The 27663-nt window shown below is 40.8% G+C and overlaps 1 protein-coding gene across 2 annotated transcripts in view; it reads right to left on the bottom strand.

Moving 5' to 3' along the window:
• The window catches only part of ap1ar (adaptor related protein complex 1 associated regulatory protein), a 100861-nt gene that overhangs the window by 24665 nt on the left and 48533 nt on the right, over nt 1-27663 (bottom strand). Inside the window, exons 2-7 of one of the 2 annotated variants that reach the window (XM_059964900.1) lie at nt 23190-23238; nt 15441-15467; nt 14449-14474; nt 13867-13963; nt 11534-11632; nt 5054-5118 (exon numbers count right to left, since the gene is read on the bottom strand). In XM_059964900.1, the coding sequence (XP_059820883.1) occupies nt 5054-5118; nt 11534-11632; nt 13867-13963; nt 14449-14474; nt 15441-15467; nt 23190-23238 (363 nt within the window). The remainder of the gene's footprint in view (nt 1-5053; nt 5119-11533; nt 11633-13866; nt 13964-14448; nt 14475-15440; nt 15468-23189; nt 23239-27663) is intronic. The other variant, XM_059964901.1, reaches the window with a different exon arrangement.

The following is a 27663-nucleotide window of genomic DNA, read 5'->3' as shown; positions in this document are numbered from 1 at the left end:
CCACTTGACCCTCAGCCCATTCGAACTCTCCGTCACGGACAGTAAACCACGTGACCCTCAGCCCATTCGAACTCTCCGTCATGGACAGTAAACCACGTGACCCTCAGCCCATTCGAACTAGCCGTCATGGACAGTAAACCACGTGACCCTCAGCCCATTCGAACTAGCCGTCATGGACAGTAAACCACGTGACCCTCAGCCCATTCGAACTCTCCGTCATGGACAGTAAACCACGTGACCCTCAGCCCATTCGAACTAGCCGTCATGGACATCTACTGCACAGGCCAAGTAGATGTGCTTTTGAGTGCTCAGACTGGTGAATGAAGAGTACTGCGACCATATCAGCTCTCACAGTAACACTGCAACACACACAAAGTGCTGGAGGAACTCAGGCAGGCAGCACCTATGGAGATGAATAAATAGTTGATGTTTCAGGCAGAGATCTTCCTTCAGGCCTGGAAAGGAATGGGGAAGATGTCGGAATAAAAAGATGGTGGGGTGGGGGAGGGGAAGGTGGCTAGCTAGGAGGTGATAGATTAAAGCAGGTGAGTAGGAAAGGTAAAGGACTCGAAGGAGAATGGACCATAGGAGAAAGGGAAGGAGGAGGGGGCCCAGGAGGAATTAATGGGCAGATAAGAAGCAGCCAGAATGGGGAAAAGAAGATGGCAGGCGGAGGGACACTTTTTTTTAAACTGCAAGGAGAAATCGATATTGATGCAATCAGGTTGGAGGCTGCTTACAAGGTGTTGCTCCTCCACCTGAGAGTGGCACAAGAAGGGGCCATGGACCGACATGTTGGAATGGGAAGAGGAATTAATATGCTTGGCCATCAGGAAATCCTGCTTTTGGTAGATGAAGTTGGGGTGCTCAACGAAGCAGTCCCCCAATTTACGACGGATCTCACCAATATAGAGGAAGCCACATCGGGAACGCCTGATGTAATAAACAACCCCCAGCAAATTTGCAGGCAAGAAGGACTGGAAGGATTCTTTGGAGCTCTGAATGGCAGGCAGGGAGATTAGTGGGAGCCACCAGTGTATAGTAAATAGAAGCAAACTTCCTTTGGCCATACCAGAGTTAATTGCTAATGACTGGGAGTAATTATTTACCCTTCAAAGCGACAGTGATAAAATATGAAAACACTTATCAACAGTATTTAAATATCCTGGCATCTCTTTCTCTTTTCACTAGGAAATCTGGTTAAGAATAATTAGTTAACATCATTGATAAAAAAAAGGATCTGGCACTTTCCTGGCATATACGAAGAATAAATTCTTCTCGGGCTTCCAGGTAGAATTCAACCTTATTGAATTTTTTGAAGAAGTTATGAGGAATGTTGACGAAGGTAAGGCAGTGGATGTAGTCTATATGGACTTCAGCAAGGCCTTTGACAAAGTTCCACATGGAAGGCTAGTTAAGAGGGTTCAGTCGTTAGGTATTAATGCTGGAATAATAAAATGGATTCAACAGTGGCTAGATGGGAGATGCCAGAGAGTAATGGTGGATAATTGTTTATCGGGATGGAGGCCGGTGACTAGCGGGGTGCCTCAGGGATCTGTTTTGGGCCCAATGTTGTTTGTAATATACATAAATGATCTGGATGATGGGTTGGTAAATTGGATTAGTAAGTATGCCGATGATACTAAGGTAGGAGGTGTTGTGGATAATGGTGGCTTTTCAAAGCTTGCAGGGAGATTTATGCTGGTTAGAAGAGTGGGCTGAACGTTGGCAGATGGAGTTTAATGCTGAGAAGTGTGAGGTTCTACATTTTGGCAGGAATAATCTAAATAGAACATACAGGGTAAATGGTAGGGCATTGAGGAATGCAGTGGAACAGAGAGATCTAGGAATAACAGTGCATAGTTCCCTGAAGGTGGAGTTTCATGTAGATAGGGTGGTGAAGAAGGCTTTTGGAATGCTGGCCTTTATAAATCAGAGCATTGAGTACAGAAGTTGGGATGTAATGTTAAAATTATACAAGGCATTGGTAAGGCCAAATTTGGAATATTGTGTACAGTTCTGGTCACCGAATTATAGGAAAGATATCAATAAATTAGAGAGAGTGCAGATACGATTTACTAGGATGTTACCTGGGTTTCAGCACTTAAGTTACAGAGAAAGGTTGAACAAGTTAGGTCTCTATTCATTGGAGTGTAGAAGGTTGAGGGGGGATTTGATCGAGGTATTTAAAATTTTGAGAGGGATAGATAGAGTTGACATGAATAGGCTGTTTCCATTAAGAATAGGGGAGATTCAAACGAGAGGTCGTGATTTGAGAGTTAGGGGGCAAAAGTTTAAGGGAAACACGAGGGGGTATTTCTTTACTCAGAGAGTGATAGCTGTGTGGAATGAGCTTCCTGTAGAAGTAGTAGAGGCCAGTTCAGTTGTGTCATTTAAGGTAAAATTGGATAGGTATATGGACAGGAAAGGAGTGGAGGGTTATGGGCTGAGTGCGGGTAGGTGGGACTAGGTGAGATTAAGAGTTCGGCATGGACTAGGAGGGCTGAGATGGCCTGTTTCCGTGCTGTGATTGTTATATGGTTATATGGTAGGTACCGATTAAAATCAGTATCTGTACCCGGCTGGAAGCCCGAGAAGAGTTTATTTATCACTGACCAACTCTTTCTCTGAAAGACTGCCTTGCTTTCTTTAGTTCCCATAGGGCATCTGAAAAAATTGAGCACAACAGCTTTCCAAGAGAATGAAGTCTGTATAACAGAAGTTGGATCTCATGAATGTGCCGAACTTAAATGTTTCAGCAAAAAGGGGAAGAGGAAAGACCCTGGGAAATTCTGGAATCTGTAACCAAAAGATTACAAGAGAGGCAGATACTGCAATTAATAAAGATATTCATCAACTCATCTGTTGGAGCTACATGAAGAAGCAGGTTTGAAGTAGCTGGTATTAGGAAAAAGCTGGTGTTTATTTCAATGGTCACTTTGACAGTAGATCATAGATCTCAAAATACTATCATTCATAAATGTAGTATTGGAAAATGTTTTATTTCAAACAGATATTATCTTCATTTTGACAAGATACAGCAAAATATACACAAAACCAATTTAAACCAAAAAGCCTTGATAACTTCCTTGGGAGACGTTACTGTTCCGAGGCTTTTTTCAGGTTTTTGGCTAGGCACTGAGTGGTGGCAAACTAAATTTTCTTCGAGCTTGGCAAATAAATATATGTGTACTTTGCAACAAAATAACAGGAAGAAACCTAACTTCTTTCTATGTGTATATATATATATATATATACACACACACACAGATACACACTCAATATTGAAAAGGGTAATGGGCAAACTGATGTAACAAAAGATTGACAAATTATTGGGACCTGATGTCTCTGTCCCAAGATTAAAAAAGAATTAGGAATTCTTTTTCAAACATTAGCAGCAATTTTCAAAAGACTCCTGAAGCAAGAATTAATCCCTTTTTGGGTAAAGCACTAGACGTTCTATTATTTACGCTACGAAAATAAAACGAATAATTGCAGGCCCTTAGTTGAAGGTCAGCTGTGGTGAAGTTACAAGATTCTGAACAATCAGTTGAACAAAAGATACTACTGAGCACCATCAGGAAGTTGCAGAAGTTAAATGATGTCCAATGAACTCAGATGAACCTTTTGAGATGACATCAAACAGGGCAGATAAAGAAGTATCTAAGGGAATTTGTGTGAACTTTGAGAAACTACTTAAAATTAACACAATGAAAGTGGAGCTGAGGACAACCTTTACTTGGAAGGTAGGAAACAGTGGGGAAAATGAATGCATTTAAATTGGCTGAAAGGTATTTCTTACATTGGTGCCTCGGCATTTCCCGGACTACACCAAAGACTTGCTGATACCACCGAGTGTGGTAGAATTTCAAAAATGTGATGGGAATAGTAAATGAAAAAGAAGCACAGACTGATTGAATGGGTGGGGGAAAACTAGCTCAAAGTGTAAAAGGATCTACTTGGGACAAAGAAACAGGGCAGAAAATGAAAAATGACCACGACCGTAATATTAAGGATAAGGAGCAAGGACTTAAGAGGGAGCAGAAAGATTTAGGGGACCCAAGCAGAGAAATCATTAAGAGCAAGTGGATAGACAAAACAAATTTAGAAAGGATAATAGAATACTGATCTATTTCTCAAAGTTACTGAAATACCATCATATTATGGTTGCTCAGAGCTCTGTTCTATTCAAATCTGTATGACTGTATTCAGTTGCACGCTCTCCACTTCAAGATATTTACACTGTTCTTGGAATGCATATATCCAACAGCAAAATAGTACCATAGACTAAAAATTCTGACTACTAGACTAGGGCTGTATTTCCTTGATTATTTGTACTTTGAGATGATGCTGCTAAACCTTCCTGACCTCTCTTTTGAACTACAAATGGTAGTAATTATTCTAATACTGGCACTGTTAATGCAGCTTTGTCTTAGCTCAGCCTTGATGGGTGTTTCAATGTACACACAATATCAGGAAGGGACAGATATTTCACTTTTTAATTAAAGTGTTGAAACCAATTTTGAAACTGCTATCACTATTGGCCTTTTCTCCTCGGAGCGACGGAGGATGAGAGGTGACTTGATAGAGGTGTACAAGATAGAGAAGCATTGATCGTGTGGATAGTCAGAAGCTTTTCCCCAGGGCTGAATTGGCTAGCACGAGAGGGCATTGTTTTAAGGTGCTTCGAAGTAGGTACAGAGGACACCTCAGGGGTAAGTTGTTTTTGTTTTTTTACGCAGATAGTGGTGAGTGCGTGGAATGGGCTGCCGGCGGTGGTGGTGGAGGCAGAAATGATAGGGTCTTTTAAGAGACTCCTGGATGGCTACATGGAGCTTAGAAAAATAGAGGGCTATGGGTAAAGCCTAAGTAGTTCTAATGTAGGGACAAGTTCTGTATAACTTTGTGGGCCGAAGGGTCTGTATTGCACTGTATGTTTTTCAAACTTTTTGTTGTTTTTAAATAGCTCAGTTGCTCATTTTCCCAGCTGCCTGCACAACAGAAGGAGGGCATATAAGACACTGGAAAGGCTTTAATATTAAGGAGGTCTCACCCATTTTGCTGATCAGGGCTTGCAGCAGACTTGGTCGGTTGCTTCGTCTTTTGTAGCCTTTGTTGCTATGGAGGACAAAGACTAATCAGTGCATCATCTTTGCAGACAGAATACTATAGCTTGATTTGCAAACCGGAACCCAGAGGAACAGAAACAAAATATATACAATTGTTTACATGTGATTTTACTCAACAGTTTTTATTTGGAATAGATTAAATATTAGACAGTTGTAAAGGGCACAGAAAAGGTCATGAAAATTTGAAAGTTTCAAAACAAAATCATTAATTTTCATATTGCACCTTGGAACGAACATACTAAGTAATTCTTCACAGAATTATTCCAAACTTACACAACAACATACACAAAATGCTGGAGGAACTTAGCAGGCCAGGCAGCATCTATGGAAAAGAGTAAACAGTTGATATTTTGGTCAAGACTCTTCATCAGGACTGGAAAGAAAGAGGAGAAGTCAGATCAAGGTGAGGGAGAGGTTGAAGTAAAGAGCTGGGAAGTTGATTGATGAAAGAGATGAGGGCTGGAGATTGAGCACCAGAGGGAGGTGATGGGCAGGTAGGATATAAGGTGAGGGAGGGAAACAGGAATGGGGAATGGTGGTGGGTAGTGGTGGAGGCAATTACCAGAACCTCGAGAAATCGACGTTCATGTCATCAGCTTGGAGGCCACGCAGATGGAATATGAGGTGTTATTCCTCCAACCTGAGCATGGCCTCATCACAGCAGTAGAGAAGGCTATGGACTGACATGTTGGAATGGGAATGGGAATTAGAATTGAAATGGGTGGTTATCAGGAGATCCTGATTTTTCTGGCAATCAGAGCATAGGTGCTGGGTGAAGCGGTCTCCCACTCTACGTCAAGACTCACTGATATACAAGAGGCCTCAGTGGGAGCACAAATACAGTAGATGATCCGAACACAGTTACAGATGAAGTGTCACCTCACTTGGAAGGACCGTATAGAGCCCTGTACGGTAGTGAGGAAGATGCAGAGGCAGGTGTGGCACTTGTTCCGCTTGCAAGGACAAGTACTAGCAGGGAGATCAGTGGGGAAGGATGAGTGGACAAGGGAGTCATGAAGGACTGATCCCTGTGGAAAGTGGAAATGTGTGGGGGGGCGTGGGGAGTGAAAGATATGCTTGAGGTAGGATCCTGTTGGAGATGGCAGAAGATACGGAGACTTATGTGCTGGACATGGAGGCTAGTGGGGCAGTAAGAGACACTCCCCTTGTGACTTCCTTGCCCACTCAACTTCCCAGCTCTTTACTCCTTCACCCTCTTCCTATTTTACCCATCTCCTATCATCTTCTTTCTTTCCTCCCCCTCTCCTGGTTTCACCTACCACCTTGTGCTTCTTCTTCTCCTCCCCACCACCTTCTTATTCTGACTTCTCCTCTTTCTTTCCTGTCCTGATGAAAGGTCTCGGCCTGAAACGTCGACTATTTATTCACTTCCATAGATGCTGTCTGACCCGCTGAGTTCCTCCAGCATTTTGTGTGTAGCTTTGGATTTCCACCATCTGTAGATCTTGTCGAGTTTGTAGCCCAAACTTAGGTTAATCTTGCCTTTCTCTTTCTGCATATTACTGTTTTGTGGCTACTTCAGGAATTTATAGTTCCACTTATGAAACACATAGAGACAGATTTATGCATCAATCAGAGGAACAGACAGACATAAAACATTGAAATTATGTTAGCAGGTATTGAATTTTGACTTGCACTATAATCAAAAACATTGTCACTCAGCCCAATGCTGAGATAAGTGGTCAGGAAGTTGGTTGGTTGGTAGAATTTCGGGATTTTAGGGGAGTGAGGTGGAAAGGTTAAAGGAAGAATTCTGTAACTTCGAGTCCAGAAGATTAAAGGAATGTTTGTTATAAAGGGGTACAAGGGTGGATGGCACACAAAGGGCCAAGATTAAAGGAATGCATAGGTCACAGTCATTTGTAGGGCTGGATGATGTCACAAAGAGGGGCAAAGCCATGGAGAAATTTGAACACAAAGATGATAACTTTGTGATACAGGGTGCCAACATAAATCAGCAAATAACTATGTACAAGTATTCTTTATCAGCTGCAATTCCACTTGTGTTACAGAATGCAACATCTGATTAATTTATCATGAACAATGATTTTCAATATTAAGGACTGATTATCAGAGAGTCAATGGTAATGGCAAGACAATGAGTTAAAATAGAGACGGCAGAAAATGTGCTTTTTTTTTTGCAAAGTTGAAGACAGAAACCAAGTGGGACAACATTGGAATGGCATAGAGATAGCAAAAGCATGAAGACCAACTTAATTGACAGGGAATATGGTGCAGTAAAGTTCAGTTCATGGTCTGAACTTAAAAAGTCTGGTTCAGCTAAAATATTTCCATGGAAGTTGAGTATTGGCTTAGGTTTAGTTGCTTCTTTAAATTGTTTTTTTTAGGTTCATCAGGATGGTTTTGGGGATAAAGGGAAGAGCTAAGGGGTCAGGTTAGGTTTTAGGGACAGGGATATGGGGGAAATAGAGGTTGGGCCAGAGTCTGTCTCCACTCCACGTTTGATGGGTAGCAATGAGGATGTGGGCCATCCATGGTCAAATGTCAGCTGCCAGGCCAGCACAGAGTAGATGATGGACCCAAGCTGCCGGGTGGGTGCCGGAGTAACAAATTCTGATTAACAATGGGGGTCACAAGTTGGTGAGTTGAATTTGAGGCCTAGTGTTCAGGGATCCATTGTCTGCAAGTGCAGAATTTGAGGGCTAGTACTTAGTGATTGATGCCAAGGATCGAGGCCCAAGGGTAAAATTGGAAGTCTGGCGAAGACTATTGGCCAGAGCGGACTCTACGAATCCATGGGGAAGTCAAAGACCAAAGCCTGCAGGCCTAAGTCTGAGTCCACTGGAGGCCTGCCATGGAGTTAAAGGACTGAATGGACATGGGCGGGAGGGAGAAACAAAGTTTGTTTCGCTGTTGTTGCTTTGTTGCCTGTGGTGTTCTGTTGAGCATTGTGGGCATGGTATGCTGGCACCAGAAAGTGTGGCAAAACTTGTGGGCTGCCCCCAGTACACCCTCTGATATGTTGGTTGTTAACGCAAATGACACATTTCGCTGTATGGTTTCAATGTACACATATAAATAAAATTGAATCTTGAAGAATTGGTAGTAAATGAACAAACAATACATCTTTAATCTGTCCATTGCATAAATGGAGAAACTTGGGGCACACCTAGGACTGGATGTCCCAGATGTGCTACACACTTTCAGTCAAGATAGGGGTGAGCTGTGATACCCGATGCTGTGACTCAGATAGATTTTTTTGTCTATAACTACGGTTTTGGGGGCCGCACAGGGAGTTGGTTGTCAGTTCAATGCTTGGGGACAGGGATGAAAGAGAGGAAGAGGTCAGGGGCAGTAAATGAAGAGCCAGTGGCAGGAGCAGGCGTTCGAGTCAAAATGGCACCAAGCTGCAATGTCTCATGTTGTGGCTCAGATTTGGCTGTGTTTTTAGGTTTGTACAGATATTTTGGGGACAGCGCGGGGAGTTAGTGGGTCAAGTTAAGGTTTATGAAGTGAGAGTGAAGGGTCGGGGCAAAAACCTGTTTCCAAAGTCAAGGTCAGAACACCCAATGGCAAGCACCGAAGATACCAGTGACCCCCAGAGCCACTGGGATCGGAGGTCTATGCGAGTCTGGACTTCAAGGCCCAAAGCGCTCCACAGACTAGGGTTAACAATGCCAGAGGTTAGCTGGTTGAGGTACACAGTTCAAATCTGATCTGTGAGTCCTGAAGTCAATACCAAAGGGCAAAGTCAAAGTTTAAAGTCCAGAGCTTGCTGAGTCTGGAGGTAGAAAAAGCCTGTAAGGTTGAAGACCTAAATTGGCAAGCCTGGAAGTAGAGACCATATGTCTGCAAGTCTGAAGAGGCCACGGATGGCCGGCGGGGGAGGGGGAAGGGACTTCATTTGCTACTGCGATTTGTTCTGTGGTTGTTGTGCTCTGTTGAACATTGTGGAAATGCTTTCCTGGTGCCAAAATGTGTAGCAATATTTCCAGGCTGCCCCACCACCTCTTTGGGTGCATTGGTTATTATTGCAAAGAACACATTTCACTGTACATGTGATAAATAAATTTGAATCTGATAGGGATTTTGAGGTAGTTGTCATCATTGTACATCTCAACTCAGATGTTGCCATTGGATTGTGTCAGTAAGCAGTGGAGTGCACAAAGGAGAAAGCCATATTAGATCTTCAGGAGCATTAAAGAGGCTGTGGAGCAGACGTGGAAAGATTCTGTTGACTTAAATCGACAAGAGAAGAAACAGATAGAGACTAAATTTTATTTACTGAAAGCAGTTTCTCTTTGGAAGTTCAGTTCTTTTTCTCTCTTGCCAGGTGCATTTCATTATTTGTAGACTATTAAACTTCAAAATTATTCCCTTAGGTGATTTGCACAGAGGCCTAGAAATCCACTCACACATGGAAATAGACGCTGAAGTGAAGCTGCCTGTGGGATTTATGCCATCTTTCCCAGGTTTCACTTACACTAGATTTTCACATGCACCCATTGCATAAATCTGTGCGCACAAGAGACGCCAGTCAATGTTTTCCCAATGATTGCACAAACTGCAATAAATTTTAGGAATTTTATTCTGCTCATTAGTGAAACTGCCTTGGGCTAATTTATGATGGTACCTTAAAGTGCAAATGTTGACCGTCGACACATTTTGTAATGAAACACTCTCATTCTCACTGATCGTGGGGCCCAGCCTGAGGCATGTTCAGCCTGATGTGTGGAAAGGATGTGACGCAGCTCCATTTCCTCCTGTGAGCTCCACTGTCACAGAAACCCACTCAGCAAGTCTGATTCACTCCTTGCAATAATGAAAGTGCTGAGTGCACTTGAAGCAGCAAAAAGCAGTTCCAGTACTGTCACAACATCAGCATCCAACCATGAAAAGTGCAGACTTGTATCACAAGAATCAGAAGAAATCTAATTACTGCCTAAACTGCTTACTCTTAATTATCTAGGTATTTTTTCTATCAAGCAACAATTATTCACCATGAAACTGCTCACCAACAGTGGACTCTAGACTTCATTGGCTTGGTACAAAAATGAACCAAGGAGTTGAATGCCTGAACTAGGGCTAGAGTGACCATCTGTAGCATGAAAACAATATTTGACTCAGTGTGGCATCATATACAAGTTGGCTGTGGTTGTCAGAGATCAATCAACATAGCTCCAGAATGTGACTGTAGGACTTACTCAGGGAAGGCCCATTGGCTGCTTTCTGTGAGAAGTGGGTACGTTCCATTCCACATGCAATTCCTCTGCAAATGCCTGAATATTGTCTTGCTGCTAAGTAGCAAGTAATATTGGTACCACAGAAGTGCCAAACAATGCTTAATTCAAAGAGGGGAAGATTTTAAATTACCCAACTTGCAAGAACATTATCATTGCCAATCAACATCCTGGTCAGGGAGGGGAGGTCATTAAAGACCAGGAACATATTTGAAGCAACCATAATTGGAACTATATGGGCAGGTCACAAGTAGAGCATGCTGAACGAGTAGCTCACATCACACCCCAAAGGCTATCCCAAATAAGGTAACCCAGTTGATTGTTTTCTTGCTGTTGGTCAACAGTGAGCAACCATCCAACAGCTTGGCTTGTAGATACTGGAGTTGTACTGTGTAGCAGGAGGACAAGGCAAAGACCCAGGAAAGACAAGATTGCTGCAAAATCCACCATTTACTGAGCATCCCTAATTGGCTCTGTGGTGTAAAGGGGGAACATCGTAACCAGCTACAGCACCTGTGGTGCGAGAACTCATAACAGGGGATGCCAAGATTATCAATTAAAAATTACAGTTCAGTGACTTAAAGTGGCTCCTGGATTATACACAATTACATATATAGCAGTACAAATATACCACCAGTATTTTTTTGTTGGTTCACTAGTACAGGTCTGTTTTTAAGTTCTTCAAATATTCTGACCAGTGGTGGAATGTCAGTGAAACGTTTGTCATTGTAGGTCAATACTTGATTTCAGTGCGAGTTGAGGCAAAATGGAAGTGACCGTAAGTATATCTACATCACTGAAAAACCTTTTAAGTATTGTGGACTAGATATTTAATCACCTAGCTCATGTTATTTCAAGTGTATGGAGCTGAATTGTAGCACCTCTCGCATGATGAAGCATTCTGTTCTGATTTTGTGCATGTAGCAATGATGTCAGTCTGCTTAATTCAATGCACGATGATGACCTCCTATAAAGAAAGTAGGCTTTGCAGCTTTGGAGTTCTACATAACAATTAGAAATCAGCACAGCCAATATTGTTCTGGTGCAATCTAAACAAGATGAGATCTTTGATCACTTTAAAAGCTTATTGTAAAGTGCAGATGTATTAAATATGGTCCATCAACAAAATATGGGTAAAGGCTTTTTCAGCTGAGAAACCAAACAGGGGCTTCATGCCCTCACCTCCAACAGCTTTTTCTGCTTTGCTGCCCTGGCTGCTTCACGCTGTGCAGCATAAAATGCTTCTTCTTCTATCCTTAACTGTTCCTCTTGTGCAGCTAACTGCATATGAATGAAATAAAAAAAGGGTTAACAAAATGATAAACCTCTCTAGAAAACACTTGAGCAGTAGTACAAATACAACGCAAAATACATAACATAACCAGAAATTAAAGTGAAGGAATAAGATGTTTTAATAAATTGGGGGGGGGGGGAAACAAAGTTAAACAAAACAATATCCTAAAATATTGTGGAATATAGCTCATGTCAGTTCATAATGCACAAATACATGATTTTTTAAAATTTTGATAAGAACATGGGGGTCCAGGAAAGAGTACCAACAGTCACGGGCAAGATGCAGGCTGGCGGCTTAGGGAAAAGGTCAGAGACTGAATGCATGAGGGGGAGAGAGAAAGCTGCTCAACCCTTGGGGTAGGAGAGTTTCTGTGGCTGGAGGGACTGGGTTCGTTTTAGCCAATGGCGGATCAAATGGGGGTGGGGCAGAACAAAAAGGTCGTCAGGACAGATGATGGCAACCAAGAGGTGCAAGTGATATCAAGATAAATAACCGGATTTACCTTTGTGTTGTTCCAGTCCAGCAAAGCATTAGGTGTATTGTGAAAGACCAGTGATTGACACTCTGCATAACAACATTATTTAATTCTCACCCAGTGCGAATTCTAAGGAACTCTACAAGGGGGAAGATCCCTTTTTGATGTACATCAAACTAATTGTTACCATGTTCACTTCAGGATATGTCTATCTTCAATCATGGAATGTGATTAAATTTATATGCAAATATGTTGCATTCCTATTATTTGTTGCACCGGACTTTTTTTGACATTTATTTCAAGTATCTATTTGAGGAATAGCTCTTCCTAAACACCTTATTTATTTCTAGCTTCCCAATTGTTTTTGCCAAATTATTTAAAATTTAAAAACAAGAGTTTGATATCTGGATCAATTTAATATTAATTGCCTCCGTGATTCAGAAACTTTTTTGATTGTTGGAATCTTGTTCATAGTAGGGTTAAAACAAGCTTTTGCAACCACTCTTATAGAACAAGTTTTAACCTCATTTTATTATGTTGCGCCCTCCCAATGTTCCCTTCCACAGTTCAGCCAAAACTTTACAGAACTCCAGATAGACAAACCCCTTCTCATATAACACCATTCATTTTATTTTGAAATCTTTCTCATTCAGTGCAACACAGTATTTTATTTGTCCTTTTCAAAGCAGCAATTGAACAGATTTGTCCCTGAATTCAATGCTTTAACAAATAATTGAACTATTCCTACTTTTTCTTCACCAGCTAGTCAATCGCCCTCAAATTTGTCAGGAAATAGAACAGTTGGAGGTAAAACAACATTCACTGTAAATTTCAGTGTCACTCATTATGGCATTGGCTAACAGAGTCATAATCATAGTGGCTTGCCTGACTTGCCTTCTAGCATCATTATCCCAACAGAGAACATGTAAAGTTGCATTTAAATATAAAACTAAATAACATCTTACATATTCCTAAATTATATATATATAAAATCATTTTAACTTCAATTTATCTAATAACTTCCTGGGGGCAGCTTGCTGGTTGATCAGCAAGAGAACCAATATGCCCAATTTTCCATGGTTACACTCTTCACAATCTAAGTAAGTGGAAGATACCAGACAGCAGTCCATCATATATTTCTACATTTAACAGAATTTGAATTGAAATTGATCAACTCTTAAGAAATATTAACAGTTATAAAGAAAACGTAAGGATTATGTCACAGAGCAATCTAGCATGGACGCACGCCAACAAGCCCTGAGCTCAAGTAAACCACAGCTGAATTTCAGTAGAGTCCATGTCCTTCTCTAGCAATGGATGGACGGGTGGATGGATAAATCAACTTATTTCTTGCCAAGTCAACAAAACCTGGTCTCTCACTTATACTGACAGCAGACATTTCTCAATCAGTTTTAGAATGGTGCTGAAAGGTGCACATGGTTGCTATTCAGCTAACAAATTATGCAAAGTCAACTTGTCCTCCAATTAAAACTAGGACCATTATTACGTCTTATATATTCCATGGCCTTTACGCAAACTCCAATGCTTCTTGGTTTTAAGGTTCAAAGCAACAAAAAATGGTAACTGGAATTTTTGAAAAGATCTGTTAAGGACTAAATATACAGTTTACCATAAGTTCTGATACAAATTTTGGCATAAGTATTTTAAAATATATCAAAATTATAAACAAATTGTATATGTGAATACTCTAATTCCAAAGAGCAATCTAAATCATCTGCACTGTACCTCAGACTGGATCTGTTTGTCCACTGCCGCTTGCTTCTGAGTAAGTGCATCATACTGCCTATCGTGAAGGATCTGAACTTCATCTTCACTAACTGGTCTGCAAAAATTGGAACAGCAAAAAATGTGTTGACTGACAGACAGAAACACTGTAGTTGTGACAAGCAACACAACAAAAAACAAAATGCTCATGATAGTGTTTGTAAGATTGTGTGTGTGCATGAAGTCCTTCATTACAAACTCTACAAACCTCATCCTCAGCCCCACCAACTCCCCCCTCCCCTCCCCACAAACCTTTTGTCTTGCCTCCTTGTGACAGGATGTTACGTTGATGCACTGTGGCCACTACAAAAATTGTTCCTCAAAACCCAACATACTTTATGGGGCCATCTTGACAACACAGGTGTGATGTGCATAGGCAGCTACTGCCAAAAACCAGAATTTTATCACATAATTCAGTGCAAAAAAAAATCCTTTAAAAAATTCCCCACCAAAAATTGTTTTTGTTTGTGTGGACCACCTGACTACATTCTGGCACTACCCATTTAATGTCCTCTTCTTTTATGGTACAAACTCCTTACTTACCTCTGGTTGGATCCTGGACTTTCAGTCTGTAAATAACAATTTTAAAAATTCATTAAAAAATTCAGTGTTTAAGCAATTATTGGTCATTTTTTACAAACAGCTTAAGTGGTTATATACAAAAATTTTATCTCCACCAAAACACAAGTACCTCAAAGCTTGTAAAGACTTCGCCATGCAGCCTGTAGCATTAACACTTAAGCTGAGTGAAAACTACAGGTATAAAAACATTTTCATTTATGAATTATTTTACATCAACTAAAGGACAAATATCATCCATTACTTTGAAGCCTAAATTTAGATGGTTCGATTTAACCTAATAACCATTTGTCATAATTGTACAGTAAAAAGATCTTTAGAATGCATAGTTTTACATTTTATATTGTTAACACACCACAGTTGATACAGTTGTAGTCATGAGAATGAGGGATTCAACATGCTGGTGAAGTTTACAAACAGCCCATTTCTTGGTCACCAATGATAGACAAACAGTGGAAACTATAATTAACCTATGGAAAAACTTCTTTGTATTATGTTAATTGATCATTATTTTGTTACCCAGGGTACCAAAAGAGATTTGCCAATTATCAGAGATCTTCCCCATTTTATATGTACATTTGAATTGAATCAATGAAGGACAGAAGTAATTTTGAAATACAAATCTAAAACATTATCCACAATTAGCAAAATGCTTTAATACACATTGGTATATTTAGGTTAAAAAAATGATTTTCCCATTAAAAGACAACAGAAACTATGTTAGGAAATATGGATCACACTCCCCACCTCCCCCACATGCTGATTCCCAATCACAAAATTTGACACAATGACAACTGTAGCTCCTTTGCCATTTCACAGGTTCACATCCTCTGGTACAAAATTAGATTTTCAATAGTAATCTCAGTTCTGGTGAAAACACATCCATGATACAGTTACACAATGATGGCCTGCAATACAGTGTGTCAGATTTCCCAAGAGAGCTGAAGCAAGCCTACCTCATCACTCTCCACCAAGTTCTCAAACTGCAAGGAAACAAAACAGTGTGATTAATTTTAGATTAGTGTCATGTACCACGAAGTGATGCTTTTGCTGAAATGTGCCAACCAACTGGAAAAGGGCATCAGACCAGAGAACGGTGAATGGTGAACTTAGAACAACTGAAAAGCTACGGCTGTTTCAGAAAAATGTGCAAAAAGGAGTATTTTTGCAACCAATGTTCCTTCTTGAAATTTGTGGCTTCAAATTCACTATGATTATAACTTTCACAAGATTGGAATACATGTTATAAGCATTCACTAAGAGTAAGGATGTTACATACATTACACAATGCATTTCCCCATAACCACATCCGCAAAAAATAAATGGGGACATCCATCAAAGGCTCTCCAATCTGCTGCTTTAGAATTTGTACAAGGTCTATCAACAGTGACCCCTAGTGAAGGAAAGAATTATAAACCAGGGATTCTACAAATGCTAGAATTCCAGAGCACCACACAAAAATGCTGGAGGAACTCAGGTCAGGTAGCATCAAAGGAGGGGAAAAAACATCAACAGTTCAGACCAGGACTCAGGATTTTATTATTTCACGTTTGGCATAGCTTAAGTGCAGGAAAGTGGTTGCTGCATAACTAAGTGCTTGAACCAAGTTGATAGGGGTGGCCGCCATTGGCCTCATAGTCATAAAGACATTAACATTGTCTTTGCTGTTGGGGAATCATTCATAACTCTGCTACGATTCAGAGCCTTCATTTGAATCTCCAGGAGTAAATGGTGACAAAGTAGTACTTTGCAAATAAACTTACTTTGAACTTTGAAGATGAAATACAAGGGTAAACTAGCAAATAATAAAAGATTCCAAAAGTTGTTTTTTTTAAAAAAAAAGATTTATGAAAGGCAACAGCAGGCATTGGAGAGGCTGAAAATGATGTTGGAAACTGAAAAAATTTGCATCTATTTTCGCAATGGAAGACACCAGTAACATGCCAGAAATTCAAGAGTCGGGGGAGATATGAGTGCAGTGGCCATTACCAAGGAGAAATTGTTGGGGTAGCTGTGAGGCCTGAAAATGGATAAATCACCTTGGCCAAATGGTCCAGAGTTTTGCAAGAGATAGCTGGAGAGGTTGTGGAAGCATTTGTAGTGATCTTTCAAGAATCACTGAAGTCAGGGAAAGTCCCAAAGGGCAGGAAAATTGCTAAAATGACACTGCTGTTTTAAGGGAGAGAGGGAGGCAAAAAACAGGAACTTGTAGGCTGGTGAGCCTGACCTCTGTGGTTGGTAAGAGTTTTGAGTCTGTCATTATGGATGAAGCTTCACAGAACACAGAAGCACACAAAAAACAAGATTGAGTCTGCACAGTTTCTAGAAGGGGAGATCTTGCCTGACAAATCTGTTAGAATTCCTTGAGGAGGAACAAGCAGGGTAGACAAAGGAGTATGAATGGATGTTATTTACTTGGAATTTCAGAAAGCTTTTTATAAGCTGCCACACAAGTTAAGAGTCCTGCTACACACACAAAATGCTGGTGGAACATAGCAAGCCAGGCAGCATCTATAAGGAGAAGCACTGTTGACATTTTGGGCCGAGACCCTTCGTCAGGACTAACTGAAAGGAAAGATAGTAAGAGATTTGAAAGTAGTGGAGGGAGGGAGAAATGTGAAATGATAGGAGAAGACCGGAGGGGGTGGGATGAAGCTAAGAGCTTTAAAGGTGATCGGCGAAAGTGTTACAGAACTGGAGAAGGGAAAGGATCATGGAATGGGAGGCCTCGGGAGAAAGAGGTGGGGGGGGGGGGGAGAAGCACCAGAGGGAGATGGAGAACAACCAAACAACTAAATATGTCAGGGATGGGGTAAGAAGGGGAGGAGGGGCATTAACGGAAGTTGGAGAAGTTAATGTTCATGCCATTAGGTTGGAGGCTACCTAGCCGGTATATAAAGTGTTGTTCCTCCAACCTGAGTTTGGATTCATTTTGACAGTAGAGGAGGCCATGGATAGACATATCAGAATGGGAGTGGGACGTGGAATTAAAATGTGTGGCCACTGGGAGATCCAGCTTTCTCTGGCAGATCAAGCTTATATGTTCAGTGAAACAGTCTCCCAGTCTGCGTTGGGTCTCACCAATATATAAAAGGCCACACCGGGAGCACCGGACGCAGCTTACCACACCAACCGACTCACAGGTAAAGTGTTGCCTCACCTGGAAGGACTGTCTGGGGCCCTGAATGGTGGTGATGGAGGAATTGTAAGGGCAGGTGTAGCACTTGTTCCATTTACAAGGATAAGTGCTAGGAGGGAGATTGGTGGGAAGGGATGAGGGGGACGAGTGGACAAGGGAGTTGTCCAGGGAGCGATCCCTGCGGAAAGCAGAAAGGTGGGGGGAAGGGAAAGATGTGCTTGGTAGTAGGATCCCGTTGGAGGTGGCAGACGTTACGGAGAATTATACATTGGACCTGGAGGCTGGTGGGGTGGTAGGTGAGGACAAGGGGAACCCTATCCCGAGTGTGGTGGTGTGAGGATGGGGTGAGGGCAGATGACCATTGCGTTAACGATATCAGCTGGACCGAAAACTGGATGACTTGCAGGAAGACTTGGACAGGATGAAAGTGTAAGCAAAGAAGTGGCAGATGGAATACCATGCGGGGGATAGTGAGGTTTGCACTTTTGTAGAAGAATAAAGGTCTGGACTATTATCTAAGTGGGGAGAAAGTTCAGAAATCAGAGGTGTGAAAGGGACTTGGGAGTCCTACATAGGGATATCCTCAAGATTAACTTGCAGGGTGAATTACTAGTAAAGAAGACAAATGGTATGTCAGCATTAATTTCAACAGGACTAGAATATAAAAGTAGGAATGTACTGTACTACTCAGGCTTTAAAAGACCAAATATTGGATGTTGTGAGCAATTTTGGGCCTTGTCTCTAATAAAGAATGTGCTGGCCCTGAAGAGGTTTCAGAGCCGGTTCACAATAATGGCCTCTGGAATTCAAGGTGTAAGAGCCAGGCATCTATTTTCTGTCCATTGGAGACATGTATTTATTTTCTGTCTGTATTGTACTTTGTGGTGTATTTTGCTAACGTTTTATGTGAGTTGGTGTGTGGTATATGTATTCACTCTAAGTTGGTTTTGAGAGGGGGGGTAAGGCATGAGTTGACATTTTTTGGTTGACCGCTAATTTAGTTCATCTTAGTTATGCTAATTGGGATGTTATTGGAACACCAACTAGATCGCTGACTTAGCTTAAATACACTAGTTTGATCACTAACTTTGTTACTTCACTTGTTTGAATGCCATATTGCTAATTTAGTTTCATTAGTGTTTTTTTGCAAAAAGATGGCTCACCGTTGCTGGCTTTGTAATAAAGGATCTAAAGTACCTGTTTTGACTTTGGAGCTTAGTTATTTTTGAAGCATATCATACAGTATCGATCCCCCGGCTTAGTCTTTCAGGGCTTTTGGTTTGTCTTAAAGTAAATGCAAAAGGTATATCAAACTAACACCAGACTATGGCAACCGATTGCCTTAGACCCATTGGTGAAATTGGAATTGCAACACCGAGAATATCATGTTGGAAACAGGAGCAACTTGTGGCAAGTAACAACCTTGTGTTGATTCATAATGTGTATTTGTGGTTTCCACACTGTAATGAATGTCAGTGCTGCCTGTCTATTGAGGACTGTTGCTCGATTGTGTGGTGTTTGCTTGAGGGCATGTGCCATTGTTTTACTGAAGTGCTGAAATATTCCAGATGCTGACATTTGTTTGGCGGCTGTTTATGCAATCTGGTTTAAGAGCTGTGGATGTGTGGACAGTGTGCTGCCTACGTTTATTGAATCGAGTATTGCGATGCTACGAGCAAATGAAGTTAATTCCAAGTGGCACAATTAGAAAAATTAATATGAGTGAATTGAAGCAAGGAACTGGCATCAGCAACACTCACATAGGGGCTGACAAAAGTGAAATTAAAATTACTTCGAAAGTTTTAGCGGATAGAATTGAAAGTCATCAAAAGGAATGTAAAACTAACGTGAACAAAATTGAAGGTTTTAATACCATCAATTAAGGATCTTATTGGAAATAAGAAAAATGCCTTACAAGTTCAATTTCGTCTTGTTGATGATTAGTCTCTATGAAGATGTTGCTAAGCAACATCGCATGCTGATCTCGTTACTTCCCATGGTTGAGCAAGAAAGACAAACCAGTGTTTTTCAAGCATTTGATACCTTAGTAGTGCACTCATAAAGGGTATGAAATAACGGTTGACCCAAACATGCTCCATCGAAGGTCATGTTGTTGCATCAAGTGAAAATACCTTACTTCTCATCAAACAATGATTCTCAAATTCCAAGGCATGTTTTTTGATTACACATATTGTAGAGAGTGCCAGCAGAGGATATGAAATGTAGCAAAGGGAAAGTCTGGTCTATACCACATCATGGTGCTTTTATCACCCCAGAAAAGGGAAACTTGGTGCTGTATTTGACCGTGGAGTAATTTTTCAAGGAATATCACAATGCTCAGCTTTTACAAGGAATTATAACCAAATTCAGAAAAGAACCATCGGTGATCATGGCAGGTACTGAATCTATGTTTCATCAGGTTAAAGTACCAGCGGAAGATGCTGATTTGTCGAGGTTTATCTGGTGGCCTGATGGTGACTTCAACTAAGATATGGTGGGCTTTAGAATAGTAGTACATCACATCGGAGCGACCTTGTCACCGACCTGTGTGATTTCCACTCCTAGAATACAATGAAGAACAGTTCAGCCATGAAACAGTGGAAAAGGTTCTGCACTGCTTCTATGTTAATGATTGACCTGTGTCAGTGTCCTCTGAAGAAGTGGCATCTCTCTATCATGACCCTGTATCTATTTGTGCTAAGGAAGGCTTTCAACTCACAAAGTGGTTAAGTAACAGACATAGTTCACTACATCAGAGGAGCAAAGAGCAAAAGCCATGAAAAATTTTGATTTGGATCAAGATATAACTCCAGTGGAGAGAGTACTGTGTGTGCAATGGTGCATTCAGTCTGATACTTTCAAATTTAAATCATGATCCAAGATAGACCACTCACCAGAAGGGTAATCCTTTCTACAGTTAGTTTCATTTATGACCATTTAGGAATCTTGAGTCCAGTGGTGCTATCTGCTAAGTAGTTCCTACAAGATCTATGTAGGAAAGGGATTGACTAGGATGGTACTATACTAACACCAGATGCTCATGCATAGACAAGCTGCCTGGAGGAATTTGGCCAGCTGGAAGAGCTCGAGGTTGTTAGATGTTTGAAACTTCTGGATTTTGGAGAAGTTGCTGCTGCACAATTACACCACATTAAAGACACAAGTGAAGATGGGTATACAGCAGTGACTTACCTATTTTTGCACAACATGCTCTCTCAAGTGCACAGTGCTTTTATCTTGGCAAAATCTAGGGTAGCTCCATTGAGGTCAGTTTCCACCCCTCGTATGAAGCTTATTGCTGCTACAATGGCATGCTCTATACACATTCTGTGGAGGAAGGATTGCACATGGCAGATCTACCTCTGTACAGTTGCTCCAGATGAACCTCTGTTTACACGTGTAGGAGTGGACTACTTTCAACCTTTTGATGTGAAGAGCAGAATGGAGTACAGTGAAGAGATATGGGGTCATATTTACCTGTCTAGCTGTACAAGCTATTCATATTGAGGTGGCATCTTATTTAGACACAGATTCCATTGTTAATGCACTTGGATGCTTTATAGCAAGACCAGGTTCATGAACTGTGCTCTGATAATTCAAAAGACTTTGCTGGAGCTGAGTGTGAGTAACAAGAAGGCATTGAGAAGAGGAATCATTCATGGATCAATGATGTCCTTCTTTAAAAGGGAATTAAGTGGATTGGTTTACAATGAGGAGGAACATGGGAGAGGTTGATTAGGTCTGTGCAAAAGGTCCTCAATTCCACCATGAAGGTACAGAATCTTGCTGAAATGTCAATTGTACTTTTTTCTGTAGATGCTGCCTGGCCTGCTGAGTTCCTCCAGCATTTTGTGTGTGTTGTTTGTACTTCCAGCATCTGCAGATTTTCTCTTGTTTGTGTTATATTGCTAATTTTGTTCGGTTAGCTTCTTATCACTACAAGATTGCTTGGCTTTGCTGGTTTCGTAACAAAGAATCGAAGGTATCTTTTTCAACTTTGGAACATTGTTAATTTAGAAGTGCTTAGTCTTTCCGTGGCTTTGGTTTGTTTAAAGTAACCAATACAAAAGTCTTAACATACGAGTGTTTGATATCTCTGGGCCTGTAGTCTATGGAGTTAAACAGAATGGGGGGGGGGGGGTTGTGGGATTTCATTGAAACTTACTGGTACTGAAAGGCCAGGATAGAGTTGATATGGAGAGAATATTTCCATTAATATCAGAGTCCAGAATCGTGGGCACTGCCTCATAATGAAGGACATCCCTTTAAAACTGAGATGAGGAAGAATTTCTTCAGGCAGAGGGAGATGAATCTGTGGAATTCACTGCCACAGACTGTTGTGGAGGTCAAGTCAATGGGTGTTTACAAGGTGGAGGTCGATGGGCTTGTGACTTGTAAAGGGGTTAACCGTTACAGGGAGAAAGCAGGACATTGGGATTTAAAACAATCCACGAACCCTGAATGGCAGACCAGACCTGATGGGCTAAATCGCCTAATTCTGCTCCTATGAATTATGGTCTTATAATTACGAACTGAAATAAATGTACCAAATACCACAAGGAATCTTCCAAATGAATGTGAAGGCCTTAAATCTAAAGAAAATCCTTGCTCGAATGAAGACTATATTTGGTCCAGTTATTTTTTCATAATTCAGTAACATGTGCTTTAACAGAAGTAATTTTTTTTAATATGATGATAAGACACAAGCACAGATTAACCATTCATTCTATCAAGTCTGGTCCACCAATTGAACATGGTAGAGTTATTTTCCCTTATCCCCATTCTCCTGTCTTCCCCATAACCTTTGATACCCTCACTAACCAAGAACCTGTCAATTTCACTTTAAATATGACCAATCACATAGTCTGCACAGCTGTTTATAGCAGGGGTTCCAAATCTAGAGTCCATGGCATAAAAAAGGTTGGGATTTTCTGCAACGAAAATTGCAGAATCTATCTGCAATGAATTTCACAGATTCACCACACTCTGGCTAAAGAAATTTAGCCTCATCTCTGTTCTAAAGGAACATCCTTGCATTTCAAGGTTGTGCCATCTAGCCCTAGATTTCCACAGTATTGGAAACATCCTCTCCATATCCAATCTACCTAGGCCTTTCAATATTTGATAGGTTTCAAGGAGATTTCCCCTTCATTCTTCTGAAGTCTAGCAAGTATAGGTCCAGAGCCATCAAACACTCCTCACACATTTTTATGGTGATGGCACAAGAAACCGTACGTAATGTTACACCATGACACAAAGCTTTCATCCAGAAAGTGGATATATACTAAAACTATTTATCTAAAGCACAGCCTCATGTTTAGACATGCAGCAAAGCAAACCAAAAAATACAACAATGAACTGAATATTACATATAACACAGATATGGTATACATGTTGCTCCTAACAGCATTATTCACTAGTCATTCCCTCTCCTTGAGTAGTATTGATTTTGCAGATGGTAATAAAACATTTTTGAATAGTATTTAAATACTCCACCAGAGCTCTCAGTCAAGCAAGGTGAATTACATACAATTAGGTGAAGTGCAATAAACAATATTTCACATACCTCTATAGTAAAGTGCTCTCCAAGAGAAGTTGTTCTAAAATACTTTGATCTGGGGCGAAAAATATATTGTTAACGTTTTCTTGAAAACTTCATGACATCTCAAAAAGCAAAAGCATTATGACAAATGATCAAGGATACAAGAACAACAGACCTTATTCTAAGCTTTCAAGGTGACGACACACACTGTATGTTCGAAAGGCAGCAGAATACACACATTGTATTCTGATTGATGTCTTTCGTTTACCAGGAAATAATTTCAATTGCTTTCTATACAGACCAATAAATTAAAATGGAATCAGTTGAGTGGTAAAATCAAAAATTATATTTTTGACCCTGATATATTTAGGTGTTGTTTTGAAGCCTTTCTTCTTCCCTAGAAAATTTTCTGCATAACTGCCATGATCATCGGAAGGGAACTATCAACATTTTAACACTTCATCATGTTTTCAATATTACTTGTAACTTTACAGTCCTTTTACTGAAGAACAATCACTTCACAGGAGAGCAATGAAGACAGGTAGCGTAGTGGCTAACGCAACACTTTATGGTGCAGGTGACCTGGGTTCAATTCCCGCCGTTGCCAGTAAGGAGCTTGTACATTCTCCCTGTGACCGCAAGGGCTTCCTCCAGGTGTTCCGGTTTCCTCCTACAGTTCAAAGATGTACCGGCTGATCACTGTAAATTGTCCCATGATCAAGCTACGATTAAGTTGGGGGGGGGGGGGTTCTGCTGGATGGCGTGGCTCAAAGGGCCTGAATGGCCTATTTCATGCTGTATATTAATAAACAAAGGTGAAAAAAATTGGAGGAAGACAGAAAGAATAGTGGAGGAAAGAAGTGAAGGTGATAAAATGCAGAGTGCTCAGAATTAATTAGTTATATTTTTCATCTGTTGCTGAACAACTTTCCCTGTAAAAGACCATCTCATTGTTCCTGCAAAACAGCAAATTTGTAATGTATAAGCAAATTGAGAAGTCCCTGTTGTAAATAATATTGAAAACGTTTCATTTTAGGTTTCGCTGCATTGATTTCCTATTCCTTCCAAGGAGTAACTTCCTCAATAACTCGGTAGATTCCTCTATATTTGCCATTATGACACACCACCAGTGCTGATCCCAGCCAGATCAGCTGTGTACCTGAGCAGACAAATGAATGACTGGGAAAGGAGGCAGACCAATGATCATTCTTTATTATACATTATCCCAGCCAAGGCAATACTTATATCACAAGAAGATGGAGGCAATTTTCTCATTGTTACTCTGTATACAAAACCAGGTTCTTTCACCCTAACTACTCCCATTCACTCACTGGCCAGACACCATACGGTCACTCAGATTTCAATTTATTAGAAATCCCTGCTTTCAATTTATCAGAGACAGCCACTACTCAATAAATTATCCAAAGGAATTACATTGCATGATCTTGATTTTGACTCTGCATGATGAGCAGATTTGAACTTGCTCCCCTAATCCCAAATTCCCCTCAAATTTAATCTGTGCAAGTCCATTGCTAAAATATTTTAACAACCATTTTGTTAGATAGAATGAGACTTCTCCTCCCCCCCCCCCCCCCCAAAAAAAAGTATTTTTTCTTTCACCAAAGGAGAAACCGAAGCTTGGCATCAAGCAGAGTTTAGTAGGGAATTAGATTTAGTCAGCAGTTGCTCAAAATGATTGTTCGGAAGTTGGGAATGCAGCATTAGCATTTTCAAATGTCTGCAAATTGAGAAAGAGGTCAGAGTGGAGGCTGTAAAAAAAGTTATACAGTGTGCTTGCAAAGAAGCATAACGTTTACTATTTACTTGCGTGAAGTCTGTGGTGATTTATTTTAGTATTTGAGATTTAATCTAAATGAGGTAGGAGTATTATTTGGTAAAATTATTTGGTATTATTTATTATTATGGTGTAAATTGATTCAGTCAAAACAATATAAACCAAGTATAGTGGATTCTGGTTAATTGGGCCGTTGGCAAATCAGGACAGTTGCTGTTTAAGGACAACTCTTAAAGAACAGACAAATTGAGAAAATTGCCAGGATTCACTTAGTCTATTTGGGACATCATGCGACTTAATTGGGGCAAAAGAACATATTCTGACTAGCGTCAGTTGCATGCACATTGTGTGGCTGTTAGACACATCACCGTGTTTAGAGCGAACAGTTTTTAAGTAACGTTACTTGCGAGCTTGCACTCAAGAAGCAGTGATTTTTGTCACTGATAACTGGCGAGTAATAAACAGGAAGACAATTCAGAACTGCTTTGCTCACTGAGGTTTCAAGCACTCAAGCTTGGGGATGCTAGAAATGGCTAGAAGTAAAAATTATGATAAATTACAAAATAAATAGTGCAAAAAAGAAGAATTACAAGGTATTGCTTTTGGACTATTCAGGAATCTGGAAGAAGCTGGAGGGGAGTGTGGGTCTTCAGGTTCCTGTACCTCCTCCCGATGGTAATAACAAGACGCAGGCATGTTGCAAATGGTGAGAGTCCTTAGTGATCACGCTATCTTCTTGAGGCCCTGCCTCTTGAGCGAGCCAGGGAACCAGTGAGATTGGATCTACGGTAGCCCTGTTGAGGCGGTGGATGAATTGCAGTAGGTCCAGGCCCTTGCTCAGGGAAGAGTTAATTTGAGTCATGACCAATCTCTTAAATCACTTCTTTACAGTAGATGTGCTATCAGTTGATAGTCCTTGAAGCACTTCGCTGTGTTCTTCGAGGGCACCAGGATGATTGCTGCCCTTTTGAAGCAGCAAGAGGTTGAAGATGAACTTTAACACTCCAGCCAGTTGGTTGACACAGGTTTTCAGCATCCTGCCAGGTACACCATCAGGGCCTAATACTTTACAAAAGTTCACCTTCTTGAAAGATGTTCTTGTGTAGGCCTCCGAGGGTGCTGGATGCTGTAGGGATGTGTACAAGTGTTCAGAACAAAAGTCCACTGTTACAGACTAGCAGCAATAGATATGGAATTGAGACAAGGTTTATAAACAAACCATGAGGTTTATCAACCTCTGCTCAAAAACATCGAAAAGTAAATGAACGACCAACTTAAATAGAAGTTTGAGGTTGCTGAGAAGTGTGAGGTTCTACATTTTGGCAGGAATAATCCAAATAGAGCATACAGGGTAAATGGTAGGGCATTGAGGAATGCAGAGGAACAGAGAGATCTAGGAATAACAGTGCATAGTTCCCTGAAGGTGGAGTCTCATGCAGATAGGGTGGTGAAGAAGGCTTTTGGAACGCTGGCCTTTATAAATCAAAGCATTGAGTACAGAAGTTGGGATGTAATGTTAAAATTGTACAAGGCATTGGTAAGGCCAAATTTAGAATATTGTGTGCAGTTCTGGTCACCGAATTATAGGAAAGATATCAATAAATTAGAGAGAGTGCAGAGACGATTTACTAGGATGTTACCTGGGTTTCAGCACTTAAGTTACAGAGAAAGGTTGAACAAGTTAGGTCTCTATTCATTGGAGTGTAGAAGGTTGAGGGGGGATTTGATCGAGGTATTTAAAATTTTGAGAGGGATAGATAGAGTTGACGTGAATAGGCTGTTTCCATTGAGAGTAGGGGAGATTCAAACGAGAGGACATGATTTGAGAGTTAAGGGGGCAGAAGTTTAAGGGAAACACGAGGGGGTATTTCTTTACTCAGAGAGTGATAGCTGTGTGGAATGAGCTTCCTGTAGAAGTAGTAGAGGCCAGTTCAGTTGTGTCATTTAAGGTAAAATTGGATAGGTATATGGACAGGAAAGGAGTGGAGGGTTATGGGCTGAGTGCGGGTAGGTGGGACTAGGTGAGATTAAGAGTTCGGCACGGACTAGGAGGGCTTAGATGGCCTGTTTCCGTGCTGTGATTGTTATATGGTTATAAGTTAACAGTTAGGCGGCAATATCTAACAAACAGTCAAATGTAGAAACTGTTCTTAACGAGTTCTCATCCAAGCACAGACTTAAGTGGTAAATTCAAAAGTCCATGTGATTTATACAGTCATTAAGGAGAGACTTCCCCGAAACAACGATTCCTTTGAAGTAATGACAAATCTGCCAATCACAGCTGAGAGATGCCTTGTCTGAAGAAATCACAAAGAAATAAAGTGTCCTAAAGGAACTGACCTTTTGACTGGAAGGTGGTCACTGCACAAACCTTCCCAACAATGCAGGGGTTTAACTCAAATGTGCATGTCACAATTCCTGAACGAAGATTTAAAAAGGTCGATCATTCCCAAGATGCTGAATGATATTAACTTTACCCAATCCTTTTAGCTCAGTTAACACTGGTAATGTCTTCACTCTCTGATACTGGACTGTAAGGTAAAAATAAACGTGCAACAAACAAAACCGGTGGAGCCTCCAAACATCCGACCAGCAACAACAACGCTGCACAAAAATTAAAATGAGAACTGCATCACAGTGGCGGGCTTTTCTTTTATATCATGCCATCACATGACAATTACATCATCTCACTCATGAGACCAT

The sequence above is a fragment of the Hypanus sabinus genome, chromosome 3, assembly GCF_030144855.1.
Source record: "Hypanus sabinus isolate sHypSab1 chromosome 3, sHypSab1.hap1, whole genome shotgun sequence".
NCBI classification, from domain to species: Eukaryota; Metazoa; Chordata; class Chondrichthyes; order Myliobatiformes; family Dasyatidae; genus Hypanus; species Hypanus sabinus.
The sequence above is the reverse complement of the archived record's forward strand: the minus strand, read 5'-3'. Positions and strand labels throughout refer to the sequence as shown.